At 41.8% G+C, this 26,825-nt stretch overlaps 2 protein-coding genes across 6 annotated transcripts; both read right to left on the minus strand.

Annotated features, from left to right (window-relative positions):
* Positions 1-8,810, minus strand: csnk2a1 (casein kinase 2, alpha 1 polypeptide). Of its 4 annotated transcripts, none has more exons than XM_076281165.1 (15): positions 8,706-8,810; positions 6,764-6,857; positions 6,584-6,652; positions 4,897-5,019; positions 4,681-4,792; positions 4,430-4,531; positions 3,911-3,961; positions 3,281-3,340; positions 2,987-3,070; positions 2,673-2,783; positions 2,401-2,502; positions 2,188-2,288; positions 1,845-1,993; positions 1,552-1,641; positions 1-1,070 (listed from the first exon to the last, which is right to left on the minus strand). In XM_076281165.1, exons 4-15 carry the CDS (start codon positions 4,995-4,997, stop codon positions 952-954), a joined length of 1,182 nt encoding a protein of 393 aa, XP_076137280.1. In that variant the 5' UTR covers positions 4,998-5,019; positions 6,584-6,652; positions 6,764-6,857; positions 8,706-8,810; the 3' UTR covers positions 1-951. The 4 variants fall into 4 exon arrangements, 3 of the variants coding, with proteins under 3 accessions (XP_076137280.1, XP_076137278.1, XP_076137279.1); XM_076281163.1 differs by having other exon boundaries at positions 6,584-6,655; XM_076281164.1 differs by lacking the exon at positions 8,706-8,810 and adding an exon at positions 8,108-8,194 and having other exon boundaries at positions 6,584-6,655.
* A 329-nt stretch (positions 8,811-9,139) lies between these two features.
* On the minus strand, positions 9,140-17,145 carry ptp4a3b (protein tyrosine phosphatase 4A3b). Of its 2 annotated transcripts, none has more exons than XM_076281166.1 (6): positions 17,004-17,145; positions 15,438-16,049; positions 15,015-15,107; positions 12,432-12,562; positions 10,655-10,729; positions 9,140-10,442 (listed from the first exon to the last, which is right to left on the minus strand). In XM_076281166.1, the coding sequence occupies exons 2-6, from the start codon at positions 15,540-15,542 to the stop codon at positions 10,325-10,327; spliced, it is 522 nt and encodes a 173-aa protein (XP_076137281.1). In that variant the 5' UTR covers positions 15,543-16,049; positions 17,004-17,145; the 3' UTR covers positions 9,140-10,324. The 2 variants fall into 2 exon arrangements, with proteins under 2 accessions (XP_076137281.1, XP_076137282.1); XM_076281167.1 differs by lacking the exon at positions 17,004-17,145 and adding an exon at positions 16,739-16,771.
* Positions 17,146-26,825: the final 9,680 nt, after the last annotated feature.

Here is a 26,825-nt window from a genome sequence, read left to right on the forward strand (position 1 = left end):
CAAATTGTAAAAGGGTGCTTCACCTTTTTAAGGGTTTATTTCTCACACCAAAAGAAAATGTTTAGCACTGGATTGCATCCTCTCAAGAACAAAAATGGTTACAAAAAAAATTCTTCATGGTTATAAATGTCAGCTTAAAACCTTAAAAAGAAAACACACACACACTCCCACACTCCCATTGACATACACACCGAGAGTGAAAGGAACGCAAAAATTGGCATATTATTATTGACCCTGTGAGCCCAGCACTGGGCAAACACATTTGAACAGTAAGTGGAGGGTGTGGGCCAGGCCTCCATATGCAGGTGTGCTTGTACAGCACACAGCTCCAGCTTCCCGCTCCCCCCAGCGCACTGCAGCAGCGTGCCGCACGCGCGCCTGCACACCACTGGAGTTGGGGAGGGGGCACACGTCCTGATCAGTGGTATGTGTGCTGCTGCGCTTATGTCCAGGTTCACAGTGTAGAAACGCCCGATAGAAACACTACAGGAGAGGAAAAATAAAAGCCAAAACAAACAAATAATAATAATAATAATAATAATAATTATAAAAAAAAAAAGAAAATAAACAAATGCACAAACGAGAGGATTCACCTAGTTGCAGACAAGAATGTACGTCTGGGACATATAAAATAAATTTTATTATCCTTCGTCAGGTCTACATTGTAATTGCGTTCCTAGAGTTGTTATAAGAGTGAGTGCCCGGAACTCTAACACATCCAGGCAGGTGCAGCAGTATATTTCTTTTGGAGTCCACAACCCTGGTTAAACTGAACGGAGGGCAAGGTGACTGTAGGGAACATTAATTCAGGGGAAATTCTCAACATAATCAGAAGAAGGAGCGTGGGCCAGTCACTGTGCCTAGGAGGGGAGGGTTCAGAGGTTAAGAGACAGAGATGGCCAGGTGGGAGGATGGGTGGGTGGGTGGGTGTCTGTCTGTGGGGAGGGTCCCTCAGGGCTGTGCTCCGGTGGCAGCAGGGACCTGCGTGGCCAGCGTGTTGGGGGCGGAGATCACGGGAGAGCCGGCGATGTTGGCCATCGGTTGTGTGGTGGAGGTCATAGAGGTGATGCCTGAGAGAAGAGAAGGTCCAGCTTAGCACAGAAACAAAGGCACCAAGTGCTCCATACATTACAGGGTTACACTAGCACACGACTGGCACATCCTTTATGATGACCTTGGGCAGTAACATTAGAGAGCTCTGCTAAGTCAAAGTCCTTTTAGGCAAGTCCCTCCACTCGGCGGCCATATTGCAATGCTTTTTGGGCACTTATTGGGCATCTATTTCAGCAGAAATGTGTGTGCGCAAGGCTTCACAACATCAATCTTGCTCCAGCAGCGAGATCACAACACATGATTGGCACGATGTCTTCACAACACACCACATGATTGGCTCAATGTATTCACATGTCGACGTTTTGCCGAGGAAGGGGTGTGATATGTGTAGACAACTGCCATATTGGCGTTACAAACTAACCCCATACATTTCTATGGAGGATTTTTTGAGTGCTGTGTCTCCTCATTAGAAAGTCTCTGGTCAGTCACCCCCCTTACCGGCCATCATACTGGAGGAGCTGACTGGAGTGGAGCTGGCAGCCATGTTGGTGGTGGCAGCACCCCTGCCCTGGTCTTTTACTATGGGGTCTGCAAACAAACAGTCAAGCAAACAAACAGTGGTCAGCAACAGTTGCGGTCATCCTTGAACAACCCCTTGCCTTGCACAGCCAGTCTAGTCCAAATATAAACATTATGCATACACAAGTCATCTTAACGAAGCTTCTAAACATCCAGTATAATTGACAGAATGTGAGAATGTGTCATGTTGTCTGTGTGAAAGGGAGGCCTACAGAAGTAAGGATGATCCATGGCCTCTCTGGCAGTGAGGCGCGCCTGGTGATCGTAGCGTAGCAGCTTGTCGAGGAAGTCCAGGGCCTCAGTGCTCACCAGATGCTGGTTCTCACTGTGCACAAAGCGCTCCCATCTCTTGCGCGAATGCCTGCCACCGACAAACCATCAAAATATCTGAGCTGCAGGGTAAACTAACCATGTTTACTTTGTAGTCAAAAGAGCTGAAGGAATGTTATCTTGAGACATATAAATATTGAGGAAACCAATTGCTAGCATCTTTACTCACATAAGGAGCAAGCAAACAAACACCCCATATGCCATATCAAACATGACGACTCGTACCTGCCCAGAATGTCATTGAACCGTGGGTCTAACTCGATGTTGTATTTATCAATGTAGTCATACAGGTCCTCAGTGCCCAGCACCTTTGCAATGCGGACCAGCTGAGAATAGAATGACCATGCATTATAAAAAAGAACAAGACGAGCTCAATAAATATATCATTTTCACAACAAAAACATCTGTAGCACAAGAGGACAACAGGACAAGTCATACCTGATCATAATTGTCATGGCCATGGAAAAAGGGCTCCTTGCGGAAAATCATACTGGCCAGCATACACCCCAGACTCCACATGTCCAGACTGTAGTCGTACATCTGAAAACGAATGAAAAGAAAACCTCATCACAAATGCCCATTGAAACATGACATTACAAAATGAATGGTTCTGTTTCACACATAAGCTCAGAAAAACACTGAAGCTAATACAAGCCACCGCAATGTTAACTTGTCAAACATAGATCACAAGCACCCCAGACCATCCTCACCTGGTAGTCCACCAGAAGCTCAGGACCTTTGAAGTACCTAGATGCCACCCGCACGTTGTACTCTTGGTTTGGGTGGTAGAATTCCGCCAAGCCCCAGTCAATCAGACGAAGCTGAAGAGTAATTACCACAGTAAATAAAAAAGTAACGACAGGATGGTCAGAATTTATTATATCCATGCAATAACATATGGAATCCTATAAATACAAAATACCTTAACACTCCACAATCACCCTACCTACATACAGCATTAAACCCCCAATTAACATAGATGCAGCTTAAAAAGGCAACTTAAACACCCTAGGTTGGTGCTCACCTTTCTGTGCTCATGATCGATCATGACATTGTGTGGCTTCACATCTCTGTGCATGATTCCCATACTGTGACAGTAGTCCAGGGCCTGTACATTCAGACATCACAACAATAACAACTCAACAATCTCAACAATACTGAAACCACAAATGTACTTATTTTCTCATGATATAAAACTAAATGAGCTAACTGAAACTGAATCGCATCTTCTCCCTTTTTTACGAGACACAAACATGACTAAACTTCAAAATTCAACTCCAGTATAAAAGTGTTTGAAGCCAATTCAAGCATGACTTACCTTTAAGATTTCATACATGTAGAAACGAATGTCGTAGTCTGATAACGTTTGATACAATTGCTGCAAGGGAAAGAAAAAAGAAATCAATAAAATGTAACTGCCTGAGGCACAGCTAAGGTAACATGTTAAGAGATCAGTCTGCATGTAGAGCAGGGTGGACATGCTGGCATTGTTAAAGGAAATAATGCTCTTGACTCATTTTCAAATGTTGTGCATAATGATAAAAACTTGCTTATTTCTATGAGTTTTATCTTTGTTTACACAATAGTTTTGAAGTTATCATTTAAATACTTTCATTTGAAATGTAAACAGTGTTATCATCATACATAATAAACGACTGATAACAACTGATCAAAGTGTATCACAACGTAACTCGAACCATAATTTTTCATGTATTAAGTAGCGGTTACTCATGAAGTTAAATGGTAGTTTTCTGTCTAGAAAAAGAAAACTTCTATGCTTCGACAGTTTTTCCCTAAGTCTAAGTGGTAAAGAATGTAAAGTTGTAAAGAATGGGACCAAAGACGTTGTAATGAATGGGACCAAAGTGGGACCCAAGCTGCATCAACACATCCTTAGTAAGCACACATACAGTAATCATCCAGACTTCAATGTGTACTGGAGTCTTACCTTAAAGTCTGTGTTGTTCACATGCTCAAAAACCAGGGCTGGAGTTCGGGACTATAGGGTTCGGGAATAAAGGGGAAAAACGGTTAAATGATTCCACTACCACATAACTCAATACTCAAGTGAGTCTACTGAGCATTCCACACAAATTTAACTGACAAGTTCTACATAAAAAAGTTAAGTCTACAAGGTGCTGTCCCAAAGTAAGGACTGAGGGAGGGTGCGGAAAGTAGGAAAGAAAAAAGCCAGACCCAGAGAATGGAGAATAAGGCAGGTTCAGAAGACGTGAGACACATGAGCGGACTTCGTATACATTGAGGCACAATATGTGAGGACCATTTTTGCTTAAGGCCAGATTTCTGCTAGAGGAAAGTTGAATGAGATTGTACCTTGAAGAAATGTAAGCTATCAGAGTGGAAATACAGCTGCTAGTATAACTGTTAATGTAGTGGTGTGTATTTAAAGCCTACATATTCTAAATCACTACAGACTGAGGAACACATGAATCATACAGATACCCACCACAGGGTCCTTGACGATGTCTAAAAGTGTGATTATGTTGGGACCTCCTCGCAGGTTCTCAAGAATCTTAATCTCACGCTTGATTTTCTTCTTTTTTACTGGCTGTAGGAGAAAAAGACAGACAAAACAGTGTTGAACTATAAGGCATAGGGACAGTAGCAATGATAAACTGGAATATGGATACACAGAGAAACAGGCTGCACTCAGTAGAACAGTCACATCTACAGTAAATGCCTTGAGTAGAGGCCTACCTTGAGAATTTTGACTACGACCTTCTCATTGTTTGTAATGTTTATAGCCTCAAACACTTCACTGTATTTCCCACGGCCAAGCTTCCGGACCAGCTGGTAGTCATCTTGATTCCTGCAGAGTAAAAATATGATCTCATGAAACAGCAATATGTAGAACATAACATGATCTGTGAGTTGAATTAAAAAGCAGATGAATGGTGCAGTGATGCTGCGTACCCCCATTCCACCACATGGGACTCATAATCCCAGTACTCGCGGGGCCTCTGTGTATTTACATCAGGGTAAACTCGGGAGCGGCTGGGCACAGGGCCGGACATGTTCCACTCGAGATTTCACAAGCTGGGGAGAGGGGAGAGAGAGAAGGCTACACAGTTCAAGACACAGCTAAGGTCAATGATGACACTGCCAGTTTGCTCAGTTTTCAAATCCAACATAGAGCAACACTCCAAATCATTTAAATAATAAGGAAAGAAACCACCTTCCCAATTGGTCATCTATCTATAAATGACAGGAACATCTGTCTGTCTTTATCTGTGTGTCTGTTATTCGCATATCTCTTGAACCGTTCGTCCAATTGATTTCAAACGTGGTAGGTGTCTTGCTACTGGTACGAGTGCCACACGTTTGACGTTGTTTGGATAAGTAATGCAAAATATATAGTTAAATATATTGGTAGAAGAAGCACACATTGACTTTCTCCACTCTACTGTAGCCACTCCCCCTCTCACACAGCGCACCGCACAGGACCCCAGACAGAGAGGGTAAGCGGAGTTTTGGCAGCACTGAATCAGGGCACAGCGCGGGTCAAGATTCGAACTAAACTTCGAATCAGGCTACTTTGGCCGTGAGACTTTGAATAAACAAATGATAAATCCGACTGCAAGGTCCCAAATCGAAACGAGGGATAGGTTAATGGTCTCGAATTAAGGACGTCTCAGAATGCCACACAGCTAGACAACGAGTGGCAGACAGCGACATGTCACAAGCGGTTTTTGAGTCACACCGTTGCAAATTTCATACGATGATGCATCATTCCACAAAATGGTTTGTCTTCTCTATCAGGAGATAAAGATCATTTTAGTATCATATTTGCATTTTGTTGGCTTGGGTTTTGTAATATTACCGAGAAATATGCTAACCATAATCCTGCTTCAGTTCCAGACTGGTCAATATAAGTTATGAAAACCTTCGGGACTAACCCCCTTCACTTCTGTTGCAGCACGTTGTGCTCACGTTGTGCTCAACAGAGTAGACAGACTCAAGATACAGTCCGAGGAGTTGCAGCTTTATTCAATTACCAGTAGTTGAAACTATGCATAAGTTTCCTTCACAAACTCTGATTTGGTCACTAGCTTTTTCCCAGCTTCTAGCCGTTTATCTGCATTGAGCGTTTACTACATAGATATGAAAACGGTTCAGACACCCTCCCTGGCCACTCACTAGCAACTCACTGATGTCACGTTCACTTTAAGGTAGCCACGTATGTTGTTCACTGCTGTACCATTGAGGACTATGAGTTCTGTCCGTCGTTGGTGGTAGGTAAAATGACTGCAATTAAATGCTGTCCCCTTCACTTTTCACAATTTGTTTTCCAAGAGTAATATTATCGTATCGGTATCGTATTGTTATCGTATCGGTATCGGCCACAACAAACCAATAAATATTGGTTATCGATATCGACCCTAAAAATTCTATATTTAGATTAGATTCGATTCAACTTTATCGTCATTGTGCAGAGTACAAGTACAAAGACAACAAAATGCAGTATTGGTGCATCTCTATCTAAATTAATAGAATCTAAAGGCTGGGGAGACATTTTTTCACAAAAATATCATTTCAAGTCTCTTCACCAGCCGTCACTTCTGCAACAATAAACAAAGCCTTTAGGCCGAGTCAGCTTTACCTTAGCAATTTCCTCTGAACAGCTGATGGCAGGTGGAGGAGATGAGATGGCTTTATGGAGTCGCATAGGCTACTGGGGGGGGGGGGGGAAGTCCAATATTACAATCAAATACATACTATACACACTTACACAGTCATGTGTTTAAAACATGTTGTGTAGGGGTCAAGTTTAGATGCTCACCTGATCTTGTTTGATACAAAAGAGGACATCCAAACAGTCTAGGCGCAGGGCTTAGTGCTTTAAAACGGTCATCACTTCTCTCATGCCTGAGTACCTGGAGCAATGCAGAAACAAGCCATCACACCTCAGTATACAGACTCTATTTTATATTATTATTTATTTATTCAAATTCAAATGCAGATTCTCTCTACTCTGAAGCACATGATGTGAATTTTCAAACCATGCCTATTATCCAGGGCACAAGGTGTCATGTTAGGGGTACTGGCAAAGGTATGGTCTGGTATAGCAGTGTCTGTCAGGTCAAAGGTACTTGGCTATCTGGTCAGGCAGCATGCAGCTAATCAATATGTAAATATGCAATGGCAAATGTTAAGTATGGACACGACAGAGCTAATTGCATCTTCTATCCTCTGGACCTAATGTTATCGGTCATCATAAGATCAAGCAGCCTCCTCTAACCTTCTATTCTATGCATGGATGTTTAACAAAATGTTAAGTTAGCTAGTAAGCCATTTTCGGTGTTATGGTTATGGGCATGGGTGTCCATTAGAGATTCACCATAGCCGATTAAGTCAGGGGCCATGCACCTTAGTAACCTTATGTCCAACAATACTTTCCATCTACATTCAATGAGCAACGTCATCATAACAATATAAGAACAACATCTTTATCCGAGACAGGACCAATGGCTTCTAGCAGCTAGTGTCCCAACCATAGGTCCCAACTAGAATACTAACGTTAGCGAGCTGGCTAGAATTATCCAGCACTGCGGAAAGAAGAGCCATCAAATTGGTCTCGTCAAGGATCGGAGGAGGTGCCTCTATATGACATGGTTGCGTTTCACACACATACATTTAAAGCATCGTTATCAACCAAACCACTTTTGACTACACATTAATCGACTAATGTCACTTGACTGTCTTTTAAGCAAGTTAACAAGGTTGCACAGATAACGTGCGGCAACCGGCTAGCTAACGTAAGATAAGCTAACCTTAATATTGTTGACACAGAGGCGTTGGCCTGAATTTAAGGGTAAGCCATGTTAATCCTTTAAACCCACTATTGTCATAAAAACACGTGTAAATGAACCCACAGAATAAAACAGAACTTGTCTTCTTGAAGGACCGGCTATGTTAGTTAGCAAGAAATCCTCACTTCACTTGGTTAACGTTAGCTATCGTTTGGCAAGCTAGCTATCAGTCATAGATATATATCTATGGCTATCAGTAATCCGTTTCGCTAGTGCTAGCCGATGTTAGCTGACGAAATAGCATAGAACTAACGTTTCTAGTGAAGCCATCGCACAAGCTGTAGGTAAAATGGTCTGCCACGCCTTAGCCATACCTTGAATAAAATATCGGCGATATTACTGGTTCGGTATATTTACTTCTTCTCTGACAAAATAAACAACCTAAATAAACAAAAAAATTGTTTTTGTTAGTTTTACAATTCGACTAAAATGCTCATAATGTCGTGTTGCATACTACATCAACGCCGGGTGAAAGCCAGACACACTAACGTTACCGCTAGTTTAGGAAGAGTTAGCCAGCTAAGCATACCTAGCAGGCAATAGTATGAAGAAACATACATTCTCATAAAATAACTACGCGTCGCTCAGAAAATGCATTAATGCACACCAACACAATGACAAAGTCTCATTTTGCACAACGAAATTTAGAGTTAAGGTTTAACGTTAAGGCTTTTGTATGACCCATAGCTAACTAACAATTGGCCGGGATAAGACAGCTAGCAAGCAATGGCTCCACCGTCTAGAATTTTGTTAGCTATCGCTAGCTAGCTAGTGGGCCAGTTCGTCAAACGATATACCAAGGCGTTCACCTCACACAACTAGTAAATATGGATTCGGGATGTCTGTAACTATTAAAATAAAACCAAGAGGCCTTTCAAAGGTTTTACGGTTTAGGATTTTAAACCACATTACCTCTCGGCCTCTCCCGGCTGACAATATGGCGGACCCCGCAGATGTAGACGATACCATAAGCTAGGGCTAGCCTGTTGCTGGAAGGGGTACCATTTCCGGTATTGCCTATTTGGCCTAAAAAAAAAAGTCGGGGATCTCCTCGTTTGACCAGAGGCTTATGGACCCAAATTGATGGTAGATTTCAGTTGCAGCTTCAGTTTAAACGTGTGAAGTCGCCTTGACTAACATTAGAATACCTGTTGGTCCTAACTAATGTTTGATAGGCACTGGGCAGATGTGCAGCTGCAGCATCACCACAAGCCCAGAGTGTCAAAATGTTGTCTCAGTCATGTTAAGTACACTTTTTCAAAACAGCACAGTGATATCGTATTAGTCCGTCTGCAGCATTGAAACCAGCTTCAGTTGCAAAAGAAGACACACAAACTGAATCTCAATCTAATGCATAGGTGTTTAGTGCTTCACAGTATTCACTTCAGTTAATCAACACTAAGGTCACAACCAAAGCATAAACTGTAGCTATGACACATTCCATTGTCACACTCACACCAGTACACTTCATATGGCTCATACAGGTCTGTGGTCATTATGGCAACAATGTGTTTTGTTTTTAGGGTTAAGGTACCTCCAAATAAGAACATCAGTTTTAAAAACATCCAAAAAAAAGCAGCATCCTTTTCATGGCTTTGTTTCTGTGACACGAAGAGGCTGTTCTCAGGGGTTATGTTTGTGCATATTCTACATGGCAATCTTAAAACATCACATCTTAAACACTTTATTGAGTCCATTTCATTCACTGTGGCCTTTATTTCAGAAGTCAGACTGATATGCAGAATCCCAGAGAAAGAGTTGTTGTCCAATTCCAGCCTCACAGCATTGTGACTCTCTTACGCACACACACAAACAAGGGGAGCCATCTGAATACAGAGCTACTGTAATATCAGCACCATCACCACAAACTCATCCCAACTCACCCCCACATCTCTTCCAGAAGCAGCTAGAGGTGAGGCATCCCAGTTCCCAGAGTATTATATTATCACAATGTACAAAAATATGGCTCTGTTAAAGGACGAGCCACTCTTTGTGGTATATCCCCCCATTATTGTTTCAGTGGTGCTGAAGAAAGGAGGCTGAAGGTGTGACATGCAATGTGAAACAACACAATTACATACAAAAAAAACGGGAGGACAAAGCATAATTGACAAGCACTGATGTTAAGATACATTGACTAAATCAGAATCATAAACAAGCCTTGAGACAAACATATAAATAACCATTCTGTGTCCTCTGAGTAAATGACTCATGATGAAAGGATTTTCATAAGGTTAATGCAGTCAACAGTGGTGACTGGGTGAACCATCAGAGTGTGCAGTGATTGATCTGGAGTTGAAAGGGAACAATTAGGGTGGGTAAATCCTTTTTATATTAAAGAATCTTGAGTTCATATTACTACATTATGGTTGCTTGTCTGTAGCAGCCCTGAGATTGAGAAGTCCCAGTGAATCAGGTATCCCACAGTAAAAGTGAGGAAGTCAGTCAGTCCTTTGATTAATGAGTTAAATGCATTGATTTTGTGGCCTAGCCATCTGTCCATTTCACAGTGTTGATTGAAAGGCTTGGGATTACATGATGGAGCATTTGTTCTTGTGGTTTTGTGGGTCTTTGAAGCGCAGTCTCTGCTTGGACCTGTACTTCTCTAAATACGTCAGCTGTTTGCTATTGATGGCTCCTCGGCGCTTCCTGTGGGCATAAACAAAGAACAGTACCCATGTAATTACAAGTACCGGTATATGAATTTAAATGCACTTGATTTTTCTATGGGCTCAGTGTGTATGAATATGGTCTTAGTGTGACTTTCTACAGCCCCGTAAAAGGGTAGAAATAAATAAACAAAGCAAGTGATGGGGGGTGGGGAGCGTGGTGTTGTGGGTGCAGTTTCAAGATTGACTCACTGTCTGATGAACTGTATGGCATCCTCGTACTTCATCCCGCTCTCGATCAGTGCCAAGGCAACCAGTACAGGCGCTCTGCAGGGAACAGAATGAGCTCTGAGAAAGACCAGCCCATGCTCCCCCTGTGCAAAACATTTCCAGGAAAAGGCTTTCCAGGATAACTTAAGACGTCTAAACAAGCGTACCACCTAGTGTGAGCATTTGGGAATGGATTTAGAATGTCTTTCCCCTCCCTTCAAATGCATCTAAAAGCCTCAGAAGGTTGTACTGAACCCAACACGGCTGTGCCCGATACATCTAATGTGGACTAATCTTTTCTGTGTATATTTCAGCACTCACAGACATTAGTCCAGTCACTGCAGCCATGGCAGACACTGCAATGATATAAGTTTGCCACCATCAAAATATTGATGTTGACAAACGGTCTCCTGGTACCAGTCAAGTGAGCCGTGTTGCCTAGTTTAAGCTTTGTCTGTCTCACAACATGGGAAGAAAACTAATACAAGTGTTCTCGGTCATCCATGTGATCTTTAGTCAGGAGACCCCTGCTTACTGTCATCAAAGCAAATAGACGATTCAAAAGCGCCATGTCCTACATGTCCATTTCCTTGCCCCTGTTGCTCTTGGGTGCTCCTTGTTGGTGCCCCCCCCCCCAATCCCAATCCTCCCCCACCTTTCTTATGCAGCCCTTGCCACTTAATCTACTAAACCCCTCTTCTACTGCACTTTTTACCCCCCCCCCCATTAATGCACACATAGGCTGACACCAGACATAATTTCACTATATTTCTATATACTATATGCATGTGACAATAAACTTCCTTGTATCCTTGTATGTCTTCTCCAAATTGCATATGCATATCTTATCCATCTACCCTATCCATCTACCCTGCATATCTTATCCATCTACCCTATATGAAATAATCTCCAAGTCTTCAAAGTGATGGGCAGTTTGTCCTCAATATGAGATGATTGATGGATGATGTGCTAGATGATCTGATGTAAATACAGTTTTTACCCTGCAAACTACTTTCTGCTATTAACTTGGCTTATATTCAAAAAGCATATGCTACATTTTATGCAAAATGTAAGAAACAGCACATAGGCAGGGCAGTGAAGTACAAGATGACATAGGGCTCAAACAAACTTCAGCTTCAACTCCAAGGATTAAAAAAAGGAATGCATGGAGAAACTGTGTATTGTGGATATACCGTCATGGACGTGAGCACAGCAAGTGGCTCATTGAATGTGACCTCCAAAGACAGCCATTCATACCCCTCTTGAAATGCTTTTTTGAGAACACCAGAGGGCCAGCATGATCTCCATTTAAATTCCAAAACAAACTGCACTGGCTAAAACAAACACTGGCACCTTGTCAAGCATTCCCTGGGGAGGCCCAGAAGTACGTCAGAGAGTCTGGTGCCTCACCCATCAGAGGGAAGCCTGGGTCAGGGGTCAGCTGAGGGGCCACAGAGGGAAGGACGCCTTTAGCTTAACACTACCAGTGGACGGGCAAACCCTGATCAGAGCTTAAAGCTCCTACTTACTGAGCGTCTGGTCACATTTTCACAGGCAGAGGACACTGACTGCTAAGGACTGGGGGGGCTTACCAGCCTTACAAACGCTACGGTAGCTATAAGATCTGCCTTCCCATGGCAACCAGTGCCATTCAGCTGAGAAACAGTGAAACGTTACTTCAGGATGCCACATCTGTACTGCCAAGTTTTCAAAAGGATATCAATGTTTCCCTGTTTTAGTGCGACAAGATCCTACTCACCGACCCAGTCCAGCGACACAGTGAACAGCCACACAGCTGCCAGGATCCTCACAGAACTTGTTCTTCAGCAAGGACAACCAGTCATCCACTATCTTAGTAGGTGGTGGAGCACCATCATCAAAGGGCCAATCCTGCAAAGGAGACAAAGAGAGAGTGAACAGCTGCTTCCACCTGCCTCATCTCAAAAGTGAAAGAGTTTAAGAGGCTCAAGCCTAAGCCTGTTAATGATGAATGGTAAATTTGCTTTGTCTCTGAGAGTCATCTGAATTCACCAACTAACATATACTTATTTACCATTAAATGATCGATATAACATTTTATGGATTCTGTCCATTTCAAAGGAATTGCATCCACACATGCATGTGTTTTTGACTGGGTATAAGTACACGCATGAGTATATGAGTTAATATGCAGGTGTGCAAATGAAAACCGCCTGAGACAGATCATGTGCTTCTCAAGAACATCAGGCCATTACCATGGCAACACCGCCAGCAGACCTAGCTTTGACACTATGTCACCATCTGCATTCTCACCAATTCCTCTGCATGTCAAAGTAGTGGTGCAACATAATAAAATGGCAACCCAACTACAACCAAACATCACAATTTTGCACTTCCATGTGACGTACAAAGACAGTCCTGCCCCTGAGTTAACTACGGTGTCATAAAATGCTGATTTAATGAAATGTTGGAGTTTCTCTTTAGTGACAGCTACTTTCAAGAAACCTGACTCCATTTACTTTAGACGTATGTAGATTGTTAACATAGGTTGTCACTGTGATATCACAATGATAATTCCACACAGCAATATCATTGAGGTTACACAAAGTATTTTAACAACATATCTAGTAAATATTCTACTACCCTGTCCATTCAGACACCACACAAGCTAAACCTCTGCCTTAATCAGGCAAAGATGAACCACAAACAACCATCGTAAGAGCCGTCTCCTCCAGCTGAAGCAGTCAAGAATCTCTGCAGGTTAAATATAACATTTAAATCCACTAAGAGGTTAACAGGCCTTGCTCCTGTCTGGAATGTTCACCGTAAGCTATTAATTCCAAGAGGTCCCTTGGAGTCTGCACTATCGTCAGCTGGGTGACTGCAGTACTGCCTTGGTCTAAATGTGTCTAATGTCGGCAGACATTCATTGAGATACATACTTGCAATTACTGTACATCCGGCAACTTAGCACTACGGTGGTCAGATGATGGCTGCACCTGTTTCCGGTCAACAAACACTTACTATCACTTACACCTTATTTTTGTTCTATCTGTGCAGGAGTTCAATGGACGGTGTGACTGGCTGCACACATTAAAAACATTACCTCAGCAGTCAACACTATTCACTATGAACACTATTCACCAGCATGGCCCAGCAATTTTCAGTGTCCAAAGATAACAGCTGCCAAACTAGAACGTTCACATCTACTCAGAGATCAGTGGAGTTTCCCCAAGAGTCACATGGTCCTTATGTGATGGTCTTCACTGCCAGGTAAAGCCACAAGTGACACACTGGGTGCCCAAGTAAACTGCATTAAAGAGGTCAAGCTGGCAACTTCTTTGTTTATTTAAGGGAAGACTATGAATGAAACTGTAAGCTTAGTTGTCAACATGGCACTGAAACCATGGACAACTGACAACATGGCAACTAAAACCATGACTAAGTCTTAAGAGATGGCTGTCACCCTCTCCACTCCACTACAAAATGTGAACTTCTGATTACTGCCAAATATTTTGTGTCAATGTTAATCAGTGAGCCCAATCAATACTGTGGGACACCAACACAAACCTTGCTTACCTCTCTCTTAACCATCAACCAAATGTCTAACTCTTATCCTTGACCAATAGCTTCTGACATGACCTTAGCACTGGATGGCAGAGAGTTAGACAGCCTATAGTACGGAGGGGAGTGGTCAAGCCCCCTTGTCAAACACTCCAGCCCCCATGGCAACGGGGAAATGTTGACATGCCAAATTGAAAACACATGTGACTCCTGGACACAGAGCGGGAGCAGGTTGACAATAAACAGGGGGACAAGGGGGGGAATGTCCTGAGTGTCCTCCCGCTAGCACTGCTTACTCCTGAGGGCCAGCTTCTTCATCAACATCAAAAGGGGACACCATGTCAGAGCTTCAATTGTTGCAGACAAATCCCTGGAAACCAAAGAGCAATCACAATCCCTCACCATGGAAACGACATCATTCTGATGAAAGAGCCCGTATCATAGAGAAATGTGCTCATGCTTGAGAAGCAGCCACCTATGAGGTTCCCTGGACAATAACAGGAGGGCCATTTCAGATGCAGCAAAATTATTATCACATGCTTCCAAGAAATAACCGTCTATGTGCAGTTTTGAGAGACACCCACATACACATGCATGCACTTCCTCAGAGCAGAGAGGATGGGATACAGAAGTCACATCATCAACCAAAACAAATTCAATTCCAAATCTCCATATTTAGGAGGTCGCCAGAGTTTTACTAAAGCAGATCAGATCTCAACACCTTAGCAACTGTTAAAAATGTCCAGTCAAAAAACACACATCATGTGTATGATGAGCTTGTGGGTGGGCAGTCCTTTACCATCACTGTAATCCCATCCTTCTCCAGGGGTGTTTTGTCATAGGTGACCTCACACACTCGCACAACTGTCGTTGCACCATACTTCTTCAAGTCCTGCAAAACAGAAAGCAGAAAGTAAACAGATTTTCTTAGGTCACTGAAGGTCATTCAACAGTTCCAGAAGTAGTGTAGGCTATGCATATCATGTTGCATGTGAATGTTAGACTTTTAAAAAAAACAATTATTACATTTGCAAATATAATTTGTGCTACGCATCTGACGGACAACATTTAAGATGACTACAACAATATGGTGAACATGCTTTTCATGTCATGAATTCATGTATTAAAGTCACAACATATCAGTTCTGAGTATATGGTTAGGGCTGACATTGCTGGCAAGTTATGTACGTCCATCCTGCTTGCATGTGAATGAGCATCTCACCTCAATGAACGTGCTGAGAGTGGCATTGGTGGGGTTGTGCGTGATGAGAAAGCGCATGTTTTTGTAGCAGAGCTCAACAGGGTCCGGCCGGTTCATCCTGGCCATGCCCTGGAGCTCACTTCCTGGAGAAACGCACACCCAGGCCGGGCCAGCCTCCACGGAACCCAACGAGACCCCTCCGTGTGCAAGCAAACAGCCGAGTACTCCTCCACGCTATGCAATGTTCTCCCGTCAGCAGCCTTGGAGAGCCAACAGAGAAAGCCCTCAGACCATCACCCCCCCAGCAGTCAACAGCCTGAGCAGGACCAGAGTTCGGCTGGTCTCTGTGGTGCAGCGGCCAGCCGTGGGAGACTGAGCGGAGGGTCGGTGGGGAGTAGAGTGCTCGCAGTTGAGTGACACTGTCCTGGATCCCCCGTCTCTCCTTAACCCATTGGTCTGCTTTGTGATCGCCAGTCAGAAAGACAGCGGTGTGGACGGCAGGCTGCGATCACTTTGGGCATTCAAAGGGCAGAGATGGGCATACTGCCCTGCGACCTAAGCGATGAGATGTTGGGCGTGGCAGTAATCTCCACTCCTTTGCAAGAACTCCATCAACAAGGCTGGGATACAATACTGTGAAAAGAAGAGAGAGAAAATCCAGTTGGGGATGAGTATGCATGCAACAGATTCTAATCCTAAACAATCTTTTACATATGCTATTTATTTTTGTATAAGCTACTATGTATGTCTGGGCTATGGTGGTATCGTTAATGTTTTAACTACTATGTGACTAAAGACAATATGTTAAGGAAAAGGACTACTTTCTTTATTTCAGAGGCAGGAACATGACATTTTGTGTGATGCCTCTTGGGACAAAACTAAAATGTGTGATTGCTATTATTTATCATGACATACATAATCAGTAGCCTGGACAAGCAGTAGCAGTAGCAATCACAAAAACAAGTTCAACAATCATTTGGGATGATACAAATTTTAACACACATATTCTGAAAATTCAACTTCTCTTGAATCCATGACATGTAACTCCTTATTACTGAAATACAGCTATTTCTGTTATCACGCCTATTAGTCCTCACATGGGGTCACTCATTGTTTAGTATTCCTAGTTCCTGCCCACCAACTGAAATTTGGATATTTTAAAATTTGGCCTGCACAATGGCATATGAAAGCTAGCAGACTTTTCCAGAACGTCCAGTGTCAGTCCGCCCCTGGAATCAGTCAGTAATGAGAGGTCTCCAACAACATGAAACGTTCCAGAAGCAGCCTAAACGCAAGCTGAGAGTAGGCTACCTACCGCTCACCTGTGCAAACTTCTCAGACACATGTTCTCAGGTGGAAAAAATCAGCGTGATATCAAGTTCTAAATGAACTCAACCGCGACGTATAGCCTACTTATATTCCATAGACGAGCCAACGAGTCACTTGCCAAACGCTAAATGTGCTCCGCGTCAAATGTCCGCACATTTATCTGAGCACCGACATATCTAACGGAACCATAATATCCACAAATCCTCCCATCAACCACCACTGGTCATTGAGTGCTCCTCGAACTCGTGCGACTCTTACCTCGGTGTTGGGCTGAGCTCCGTTCAGTATTACGCACAAGTCTCTAGAAGGAATAACGCCCAGTAAACGGACGCTATGGTTAATACTAATAACTGTCTCTGCTCTGAACCAGTTGAAGCTGCCTTGGCTTGCCATATGACACTGACAGCACTCAACCGCTAATGTCACAAACAAATGCACACTTAATGCTCTTAGGCTGCGAGTAGAGCAGCCCCTCCCTCTCTCCCGGCCCCACTATAAAAATAGACCAGCAACTGAGCCAAATAGGTAACGTTGTAAGCTACCGTGAAGAGAAGTCATTCTTTGGTAACGCCAATAATGTACTCCACTCTAATTCAGAACGTAAATGTCATGTGATGAATAAATAGTTTACGTTTAATACCATAGGCTCCTGCACACAGAGGGAGGATACAGCTAGACCTAATTCGTCCCCTTAGAATTATAAGGTTCTATCTGACATTTTTGTCAAAATTGAGTTATTGACATATTCTTATTCTGTGACACCATAAGAAGATGAGGTGAGGTGTTTCTTGTAGTTGTATGCATTTTTGGACATTATATCTGAAGAGGTTTGTTCCACTTATCAATATAACTCTATGGAATTCTATGAACTTTGAAGCTCAATATCTCAGAACTACTCAGAACGTAGATAGAACCCTATAATTCTAAGGGGACGCTATGTGTAACCTTGACTTTCCACATACAGTCTATCACAAATACTCTCAAGACATTTGCATGCAAAATGACAAGGATAAGAGTAAAAGGAAAGTATGCATTCTTCATAAAATGTGCTCTATAGTGACAGGTGTATTAATGGCTTGTCACTTAGGTAATCTTATCTTTGTGGCAAAATGTCATGAGAGGTACCAGATTGTACCAGATGAACATGCTTCATTCATAATACAATCATATGTCATTTGCCCACAAAAAAGAGAGACCTTGGCCATTGTTTACAGAACCCTAGAGGGGTCCTTGCAAGATTTTTTGGTGTATACAGTATCCAGAAAACGTCCTCTATTTGATTAAATTGTGTAGCCTACTCATTGTACTAAATTGTGCGTTTTACTACAGTGCGCTCATTTTGCTATAAGTAAATCGCGCGCACAATTGAATTTACTAAAACGTGCACACGTGTTAGCCTACTAAATAGTGCGATCATTTTACTAAATTGTTGTCTCATTTTAGTTTTTGTAAAATGAACGCACAATTTAGTAAAACGTGTGCACGATTTAGTCAATTGTGCGCACAATATAGTAAAACGAGGGCACTATGTAGTGAAACAAGCAAAATATACTTAATTGTGCACACAATCGAGTAAAATGAGACCACAATTTAGTAAAATGAGCACAAATTTACTCAAATGAGTAACATTCTCTCAATGTACAAAAATATCTTCCAATGTCACCTCCCGGGCTCCGTAATTTATTGGTAATCTGAAACAGATTTAATCAAAGCCTCAAATCAAAATTAAAAGCTGCCAACAGGAAAATATTTATTTACATACTCACTAGGCAATGTTAGTAAAACTCTTTTGGTTGGTTCACCAGTCACCTGAAAGGATTAGATTACTTTCCTTTCCAGTGCTCTACTTCATCAATATGCTTACCTAATAATCCATAAAATCTAGGTCATACTAACAAGTCTATTCTCATCATGTGTGGATGACTTTGGAAGGGGGAAAGTATTGCCACAAATAGGAATCAATAATGCGTATTAATCAGCGTTTGGAAGCATTTGAGCTAAACCTGGTTCTATAGCAATCTCCAGCATTGCCATGCACATAAACATACTGTAGCGTCGGCGCATAAAGACTGTGTTAGCGTTCTCCAGCGAAAGGCATGCTGGGACACGAGGGTGAACAATCGGGGGGTTTATGTCGTTATTCCCCTAAGTTAGAAGTGTAAAGTTGGTGTTTTTATCGTAACCTGTTTCCCTTTTTAGTTATCCCTCATGTGTGTTCCTTTTCGTGTGGGGGGCTGGACCTCCCCTGTTGGTGTAGTATGTGTGTTTCCTTGACGTGGCCTGTGTGTATTGTAACCTAGTCTGAGTCCTTGCCCTCGTTCGTGAGCCAATAAAGCTGCCATTGAACAACGTTGGTGTCGTGTGCATTAAAAGCTACAATACAACCAAGGTGATAGTTATTTAAGGTCATGCAAGTTTAATCCTGAGCATTGAGTCAAGAAAGAGCAGTGAGTCAAAGTCAAGAAAAGGCTTTAACAAAACTAACACTTGCCCATCAAGGAACAGCTTCATCATTTGCCCTAAATCACAAATTTCAGGACGTCAACAATAACACATATTCTATCAAAACTAGAATTAAGCTAATAAATATTGTTTATGCTCATGATGTATTACATGACATTCACTCTCTTGAGCACCTTACCATGCACACAGAACTACAGGCCAGCCCCGACCCTGTCACTGCAAGCGTCTCATGCTTGATCACCCTCAAGCACACTGTGGATTTTTAATTTTTTTTAAATGTAATTTATATAGTATATTTAGTATTTAGTTTTGTTAGTTTTTCTTATCTTCTACTGTCTCTATTGTACAGTGGAGTTTTGTTATATGTATATACTTATATTTACCCTTTCCGCTGTAAGTGCATGTTGTGTGTGATGTCTGTATGCTACTGAGACCTTGAATTTCCCCTTGGGGATCAACAAAGTATCTAAGTATCTAATCTATCTATCTATCTATCTATCTATCTATCTATCTATTATTAGTCAGCAGTACCAAGCCAGAAACAATGCAACATCAAAGATGTTGATGTTAAAACAACACCCAATAGATTCGGCTTCACTACAACTCTACAACTGCCGGCTAAAACCTTGAGGCCTTGCACCCAAGTCTAATGGCCTCCCCCTCTAGCTGGCGGTCACCTCTCCTGAGTGCCCTAATCCTTTTACACATTGGTCAAGTGAAAGGAGAGTCAGCCGTGTGTGACTAAACCTCTGCCAGCTTGTAAATATAGTGGCACTGCCTTCTAAATGGGACCCAACCTGGTTTTTTTTTGGGCTGTACAATTTATTCCCATGTTTCTCAGGTGTCCGTCATAGCGCTTTGATCTAAAACCACATTATACAAAATGATCCCCCTTTGATTATTATTACGAAGTGTCACAATGTGGATACTGAATAAAATACATTTATAGACATCTGATCTGTGCAGCAGTATTTAAAGGTAAATCACCTCAATGAATCCCTGAGCAATCTGAAGAACCCACGGATGGATGCTGCCAGGTTAATAGACAACGTGCCTGGGCCTGCATTCCCGGAAATGTCGCGCAGCCACTGCCATCAAACAGGAGTCTTAATTGGGAGATTACACAAAGGGTGACATCGCTGAGCCGCAGGCAGCGGGATGAGCGAGAGACGAGACTGGAACATGTTTACGAGGGAGCCCTGTAAACATCACGCAATGGCACTCCAGCCCACGAACGGCATCACATGCTTACAGCAACATACTATGACCTTGGCTGATTGGCCTCTTGATTGTTTTTCCAATAAGCTTAACCACACAGAGTGCATGTAAACATAATGTAATCTTCACTTGCACTGTTCACTGTCCACTACTACTCCAAGAGCCAACAACCCAAACAAAAACAAGCTGCTTCCCAAATTTGCACCAGCCAGGTGGTGAGCTCTCAAGGGAAAGTGGGTAAGAAGGCCACTGGCCCGTGGCTTTAGGTACTAGAGATAGTAAGAAGATCCATTATTAGGAGGTGGGCCCAGGGGCTGCTGGAGTAAACCGCCACATAGTAGCCTAGCGGAAGGTGGCAGGTTGAGAGAGGCACTGTGGAAATGATAACTGCAATTTTCCTGCTGTAAACACACTCTAATCACAATGCAAATGTTATGGATGAACTGCTTCCTAACAATCCCAAATGATTCATGCTTTCAAATACTAGCCCCATTAAGAGGCAACTGCAAATTGCAATCTCTCCTGAAGTGTGTTTGTAAAGTATTTGATATAAATGCAAGTTAAGTTATATGATTACACCTTGTTGAGATCTGAACATAAAGTAGGCTACATAACACTGAAGTAACTGAAGTACAGTAGTTCATTACACTTTTAGGAGGAATAGTCCTGAAAATGATCAAGCCTGAATCTATTACATCCTGTATCAAGTCTGAATACAAGCCTGTATTCACTCCCCCATCTTCACATTTGTACAGTGTTGTGCGTGAACGAGTTCAAAAGAACGCGTTCATTGAACACGCTCATCTTTTCGTGAACGTTGAACTGAACGCAACACATTTTTTAATAAAGAACTTGAACGTGAATTAGTTCACATTATGTGTCATGAACGGCAGACATCACTGTAAATGAACGTTGGAATTTGTTTTCCATTGAAAACTGAGTGACATCTGTTTTCTCTTTTGAAACGCAACGAGAGAAAGTTCCTCCCTCCTGTATTCTCGCTGGTGCCGCTTAAATCATGTATCACCAGACAGAAATGGTTTTGACATTGTGTGCGCAATGCATTGCGGGCAACGTAGTGTCCGGCTGAGAATAGTTGAATAGCATCGTTACTTCTATACTCTTTGACAGCATACTGGCTTCCGCACAACGTTACCCGTGATGCAGAGCGGGGTAGGCATAGCAACGCCGCGTAGCAGGCAACGACGAGAGCGTGGAGGGCTGGAGGAGCGAGAGAGAGACAGACCAATGATGAGAGTGAGAGAAAGCGCTGCAATTTTTTAAAAAAAAAATGGCTAGTGGAAGTGATGGCACGGAGACTGGTCTACCTTGTCTGAACTGCTGCAAGTTTCATCACCTGGTAAGCAGTGTCATGAGCAAATGTCTACAATGAGCAGCTTCAAAGAACGTATAGTGATTTCTAGCTCGTAGTGTCAATAAAAAGTAGGCTATTTATTTGAATATCTCACGAAAAAAGTAAAATGAACTGAACTTTGAACTAGTTCAGAATTAAAATTGTGAACTTTGAACGTGAACTGTTCACTTTGAGCATGTATGAACTGAACTTGAACTAGTTCAGAACAGGCACGGCGCCAGGATTCCAGTTTTGGATGGGCCAGACCAATTGTGGGTGGGCCTTAAAAAAAAACTTTATCAAATCACTGTTTAACCTAATAAAAATGACTGACTAATATACTGTTATATTATTTGTGCTTACATAATAGAGATTTGAATAGCTTGATGCTCTTTAAATAGTTTGTTGCATTGTAAAAAGGACGGACGTACCATCCTCGATCACTGTCCTTGGTTCTGACCAAATAAGAGCGCTTTGGAATCTCCATTACGCACCATACCTGCTGGCTGTGCTTTAGCGCATCTCTCGAATAGACCTAAGGCCTATAGGCTGTAAAAGTGGGAATCTAATATTTCCCCCAAACAAAGTTTAGTTCTGCTTGTATAACATGGTCGAATATTTCATTTGTTTTAGGTTTTCAACAATACAGATCAATCACACTGCCCGATAGTTTCAATCAATATGCAGGGCAGTTGAAAACATTCGGGGCTTAGCCCATAGAGTCTAAACGGTTTTCATAATTCCCATTTTGCCTGACTTGCTGCTCACTTTTCATAAATGAATCCACTGACTCAAGCCTCATTTGCACTACATTTATTAAATATTATGGACAATAACATTTTGACAATTAGAGGATGTAATGACATTTAGCTATCTTGACATTTTCTGTTTGCTAGAAACGAACTATATAGCCACCTAGCAGAGTGGCTTTTAAATAGCAATATGCATTATATGGTTTGTTATGCTTAGCTTAGGGAGAAGGGAACATTAAAGACTCACTAATTCGAACTAGGCAAAGCAGGCCACCACTGTTTGGCCAGCTCGAGACTGTAGGCTAGAGGCTGATAACAAACCTGAACTTGTAGGCTAGTTTAAATGACGAGAACAGGATAACTCCACCACCACCTTGTTATTGAAGACTTAATGATTTCCTTGTAACGTAGGCCTATACCAAATATTAAATGCAAACAATGACATGCCCAACCTCGAGCGCGCACGTAGCCTACGTTCCAAATTATGTGTTATGGAAGGTAACGTTCATGTTAAATCTGCTGCATGAAGAAGAGTGAGTTCACCCGTGTCCGCTTGTATGTTAAATACGTCCATCTCACCTCAAAGTTTCAATGCGCGATCGGAATAATGGTTTCATATTTGTTAGTCAACTGTACAAAATACATTCGGGGCTGAAGCCCTGGCAAAATCAGCTGGCTAGGGGAGAACTGGTACAATTGTAACAGCGGTACAAATGTAACAGTGTTTTATTCTCAAGATATGGTGTAGCTACGGAAACGTAAACAGACACATATCATGTAATTATGTTTAATCTTACAGCCATCCAAATATGAATGGTCTACTATAAATACGACCAGAGATATTAAGCAAAAAGGTGCAAAATTCAAGCATCGCGATTTTTTATTTATTTTTTAACCGCAACTGTTTGTTTAAGTTTGCTTCGTGAAATTTGAGCGTGTGGACTTCAATCACATGTCATTCATATCTTCAGTCCCTCTGTTTCAAGTTAACATGAGTGCCATTTGATTTATATAGTCACAGCAAATGCAATTAAATGAAAATAAAAACATGACCTGTGCGGGTCAGTTAACTTGTAACACCAGTCTCTATGGCAAAATGAACTGATTTTATCGCGCATGCGCGAACATTCTCATTGCGAGTTATGGATTATGATTTTTGTGCCGCCATCACCCAATTAAAGTTAACACAGCAACTTGAAATATCACTGTTGGACCAAATGCTTCAGACATGTAAGAAATAAGCAATTTATCAACTATATTTACTGGTTTTATCAAGTGGATATGGCCAAAATAAGCATATTTAAAGGTTATTGTGAGCTAGCATAACACCGTAACATATGGTCTGCAATGGCTAATCAATAATGCAATAAATTAGCTTTAACAGTCATACATTTGGACTTTTTTTCTTGATTTTATATGAAAACAGATGCTCTTTGTTTAACCCAGCACTGTTTTGTGTTAAAATATGTTATAGGATTCACGATTTTAGCACTGTTACATTCATGACGCTATACTGTTACAACTGTACCGCACTTTTTTATGGCTGCGTCAAGGTTGTAACAAAGGTACATGTCGCGGTTAAGTTAAATTATTGACAAACTATAACATCTTTTTTAAATTCTGTTTCAACTTTCATGGAGTAGACATGTACGACTCTGTTCTGGTCAAATTTCACAGCTCTCAAGTCTATCGTCTTTGTGTAAATCGAGTTTGAATTGAATTGAATTGAAGTGTTACAATTGTGCCGGTTCTCCCCTACTAGGCCTACCCCTCGGGCACAGAACTTGTTCATTGACAACGTCATCTGTCATGTAAAACATGCTCCAAGAGAGCTCATAAAGATCAATCACACCCATTAGGCCCTTTAATGCAAATCGGATCAACGATCACAATATCAACAAGCTGCATTGCAAAAAAAAAACATTTCAGAAGCCATTATTAAGCCATAGAGATGTGCTAGGTGTTATGGATCTCAGCTATCCTTCATCTCCTGGTTGCAGCGATACAACGAGACCGTTTGTGCAAGTTTAAGGTACCTAAACAACGACTATATGAAAAGTTTTTTTTTTTTTAAGAAAAGTTTTGGGTGGGCCTGTTGAAAAGTGGGTGGGCCTAGGCCCATCCAGGCCCACCCGTAGCGTATTTGCATATACTAAAAAAGATAACATATGTAATGGTAGATATGAAAATCATTATTTCTCCATTTCATCCTATCCTACTCTAAATCAAAAAGATGAATGGTTGCTAAGCACAACGGTCTGTGTGTCCCCGTTCCGCCCCCCAAGGTTGAACCTGAATTTGAAGTCTGCAGAGCTGTGCTGGTCTGGCCTGCATTGTTTTGGCCTAGCACTCGTGCCACTTGACTGTGTGTCGGCCAGGGAGGCAGGCCTCTCAGGGCCACCTGTGAGCTATATTTACCCGCTGCAGCTGCCACGCAGTAAATTTAGCTGGCGCTGCCATGCAGAGGGCCATCGCCACCCTCCAAGGACCTGAGGACAGGCTGAGCTGGGGGCAGTTGTTTTGAAACCAGAGGAGGACCCTCTTAAAAAGTAAAAGTCACGCAGAATTGAATGTCTTCCTACAAACAAGATAAAAGCAATCAGCCAGAGTATAATCAATTATGTTCATATTAATGCTCTAAAATTTTGATGTTCAGTGAATTTAATGGAATAAACTAGACTTTCTAGCAACAGGTCCCTGACATGAGGTTGATATCAAAGATATTTGGCTGTCTATATATGGCTGGAACAAGTTAAAAAATTCACCTGCAGTAAATACTAAAGGCTGTTCAATGGAGATGTGTGGTCATTCAAACTTCAAACTGATAATTTGCCATTAATTAGAGACTTGTGCACAGATATGTTTTGCTGACTGACAGTAAAAAGGTTCATACCTGTTTTTCATTTCATTTTAATACATGCTACCTCTCCAAGTTCAACCGAGGAGTAAAATAAAAGTTCATGGGTCTGATTTTTTAATTAATAGTGCTGGGAAGTTCTACAGAACACAATTTGTTACATGTTACTTGATATGGTATAATTCCTCTTAGAAAAATCTGCAAGCATAATTTTCTTAACAGCCATACTGATTAGATGTATAAAAATAAGTATATTAGTATATAAAAATAAATATATAAAAAAACGCAAAGGAGAGACTGACCCCATAAAGATGACTGATAAGGACAGCCACTGAATGCACAAGGTGTTATGATCAGCAAGAAGGTCACAGGGACAAAAACAAACATGGAAATGTGGAAGGAGAAACCCTAGAGGCATCTGATAACTTGAAGACGTGTTACACAACAGCAAAGACATGGATCTAGATCTGCAGGGAGTGAAGAGGCCTTGATCATACAGCACTACCATTCACCTTGTTATGCTACAATTTATGAAGTTAATACAAAATATAATATAATAAACTACTGACTGCTGCCCTTTCATTTTTTTTTGCATGAGTAATGTATGATATCAGATGTAAATGTTGTCCTTTACTGCAATGGTTAGAGAATGACATCTTAAACATTCTTATGTATTGCACTAGCAAAATGGTGAGCACAAGACAGTTCATGTGATTCATGGTGAACTGAGTCACCCACTGAAAAAAAGTCAAACTACATAAGTGTCTACACAGAGGCCTACTCTTCCTGGTCAAACTGGCATCATGGCTCTTTACTGACCCCTGCTGGTGGGATGTAGACAGCTGTCCATGAAATCAGCTGCTGACGAACTGAAATAGATAGGGCGGGAGAAGTTGACCTTCCTCTAGTCCAATCAGACCATATAGATAAATGTTGTGCTTTAAGACCAAATATGTCCAAGGCTTTTTTTTGCCTCATCAGACCCATTCTATAGGTCCAGACCTCAATCCTCTAGAAAAGATCACAAAAACATAGAAAATCTCAATCTCTAAATTGTAAAGTACCTTTGAGGGTCAAATGGAAAGGGGAATCTTCTCAACCTTCCTGGTCATGCTTTCCTGCCCATCACTTTGACCTGACTTTAATCTGGCCGAATAGGAACATGAGTAATCTAAGCTCCACGAGAGAGATGAGCTCATCTTTTCCCCACCAAGTCACATGGCTGCATAGTTGATCCATACCCTTCATAACTTGGACAGGTTCTGAGATGATGTCATCATACAATGGGGCACAGACAAAATGTTCCCAACACAAACGATCCCAATTGCCCTCATAAAACAGGAAAAGAGAACAGTTCCATAGAGTTTAACCACAAAAACAATAGCACATGTGACAGTTTGAATCAGTTTGAATCTTGTGCATTATTATGGTGAAAT

The sequence above is a fragment of the Alosa pseudoharengus genome, unplaced genomic scaffold (assembly GCF_046254945.1).
Source record: "Alosa pseudoharengus isolate Yale_2024_CS ecotype anadromous, Long Island Sound unplaced genomic scaffold, YU_APseudo_1.1 YU_APseudo_1.1_scf_12, whole genome shotgun sequence".
NCBI lineage: Eukaryota > Metazoa > Chordata > Actinopteri > Clupeiformes > Clupeidae > Alosa > Alosa pseudoharengus.

Bases quoted from the DNA above. Each gene is read 5' to 3' on its own strand.
- csnk2a1 (XM_076281165.1), bottom strand. From the start codon at position 4,997: ATGTCCGGCCCTGTGCCCAGCCGCTCCCGAGTTTACCCTGATGTAAAT. The intron at 4,793-4,896 runs GTACGCAGCATC...TTTACTCTGCAG, and splicing joins TCCCATGTGGTGGAATGGGG to GAATCAAGATGACTACCAGC. The intron at 3,962-4,429 runs GTGGGTATCTGT...CGAACCCTATAG, and splicing joins ACATCGTCAAGGACCCTGTG to TCCCGAACTCCAGCCCTGGT.
- ptp4a3b (XM_076281166.1), bottom strand. From the start codon at position 15,542: ATGGCCAGGATGAACCGGCCGGACCCTGTTGAGCTCTGCTACAAAAAC. The intron at 12,563-15,014 runs GTAAAGGACTGC...TCTCCTTTGCAG, and splicing joins AGGATGGGATTACAGTGATG to GATTGGCCCTTTGATGATGG. The intron at 10,730-12,431 runs GTGAGTAGGATC...TGTTCCCTGCAG, and splicing joins TGTGTCGCTGGACTGGGTCG to AGCGCCTGTACTGGTTGCCT.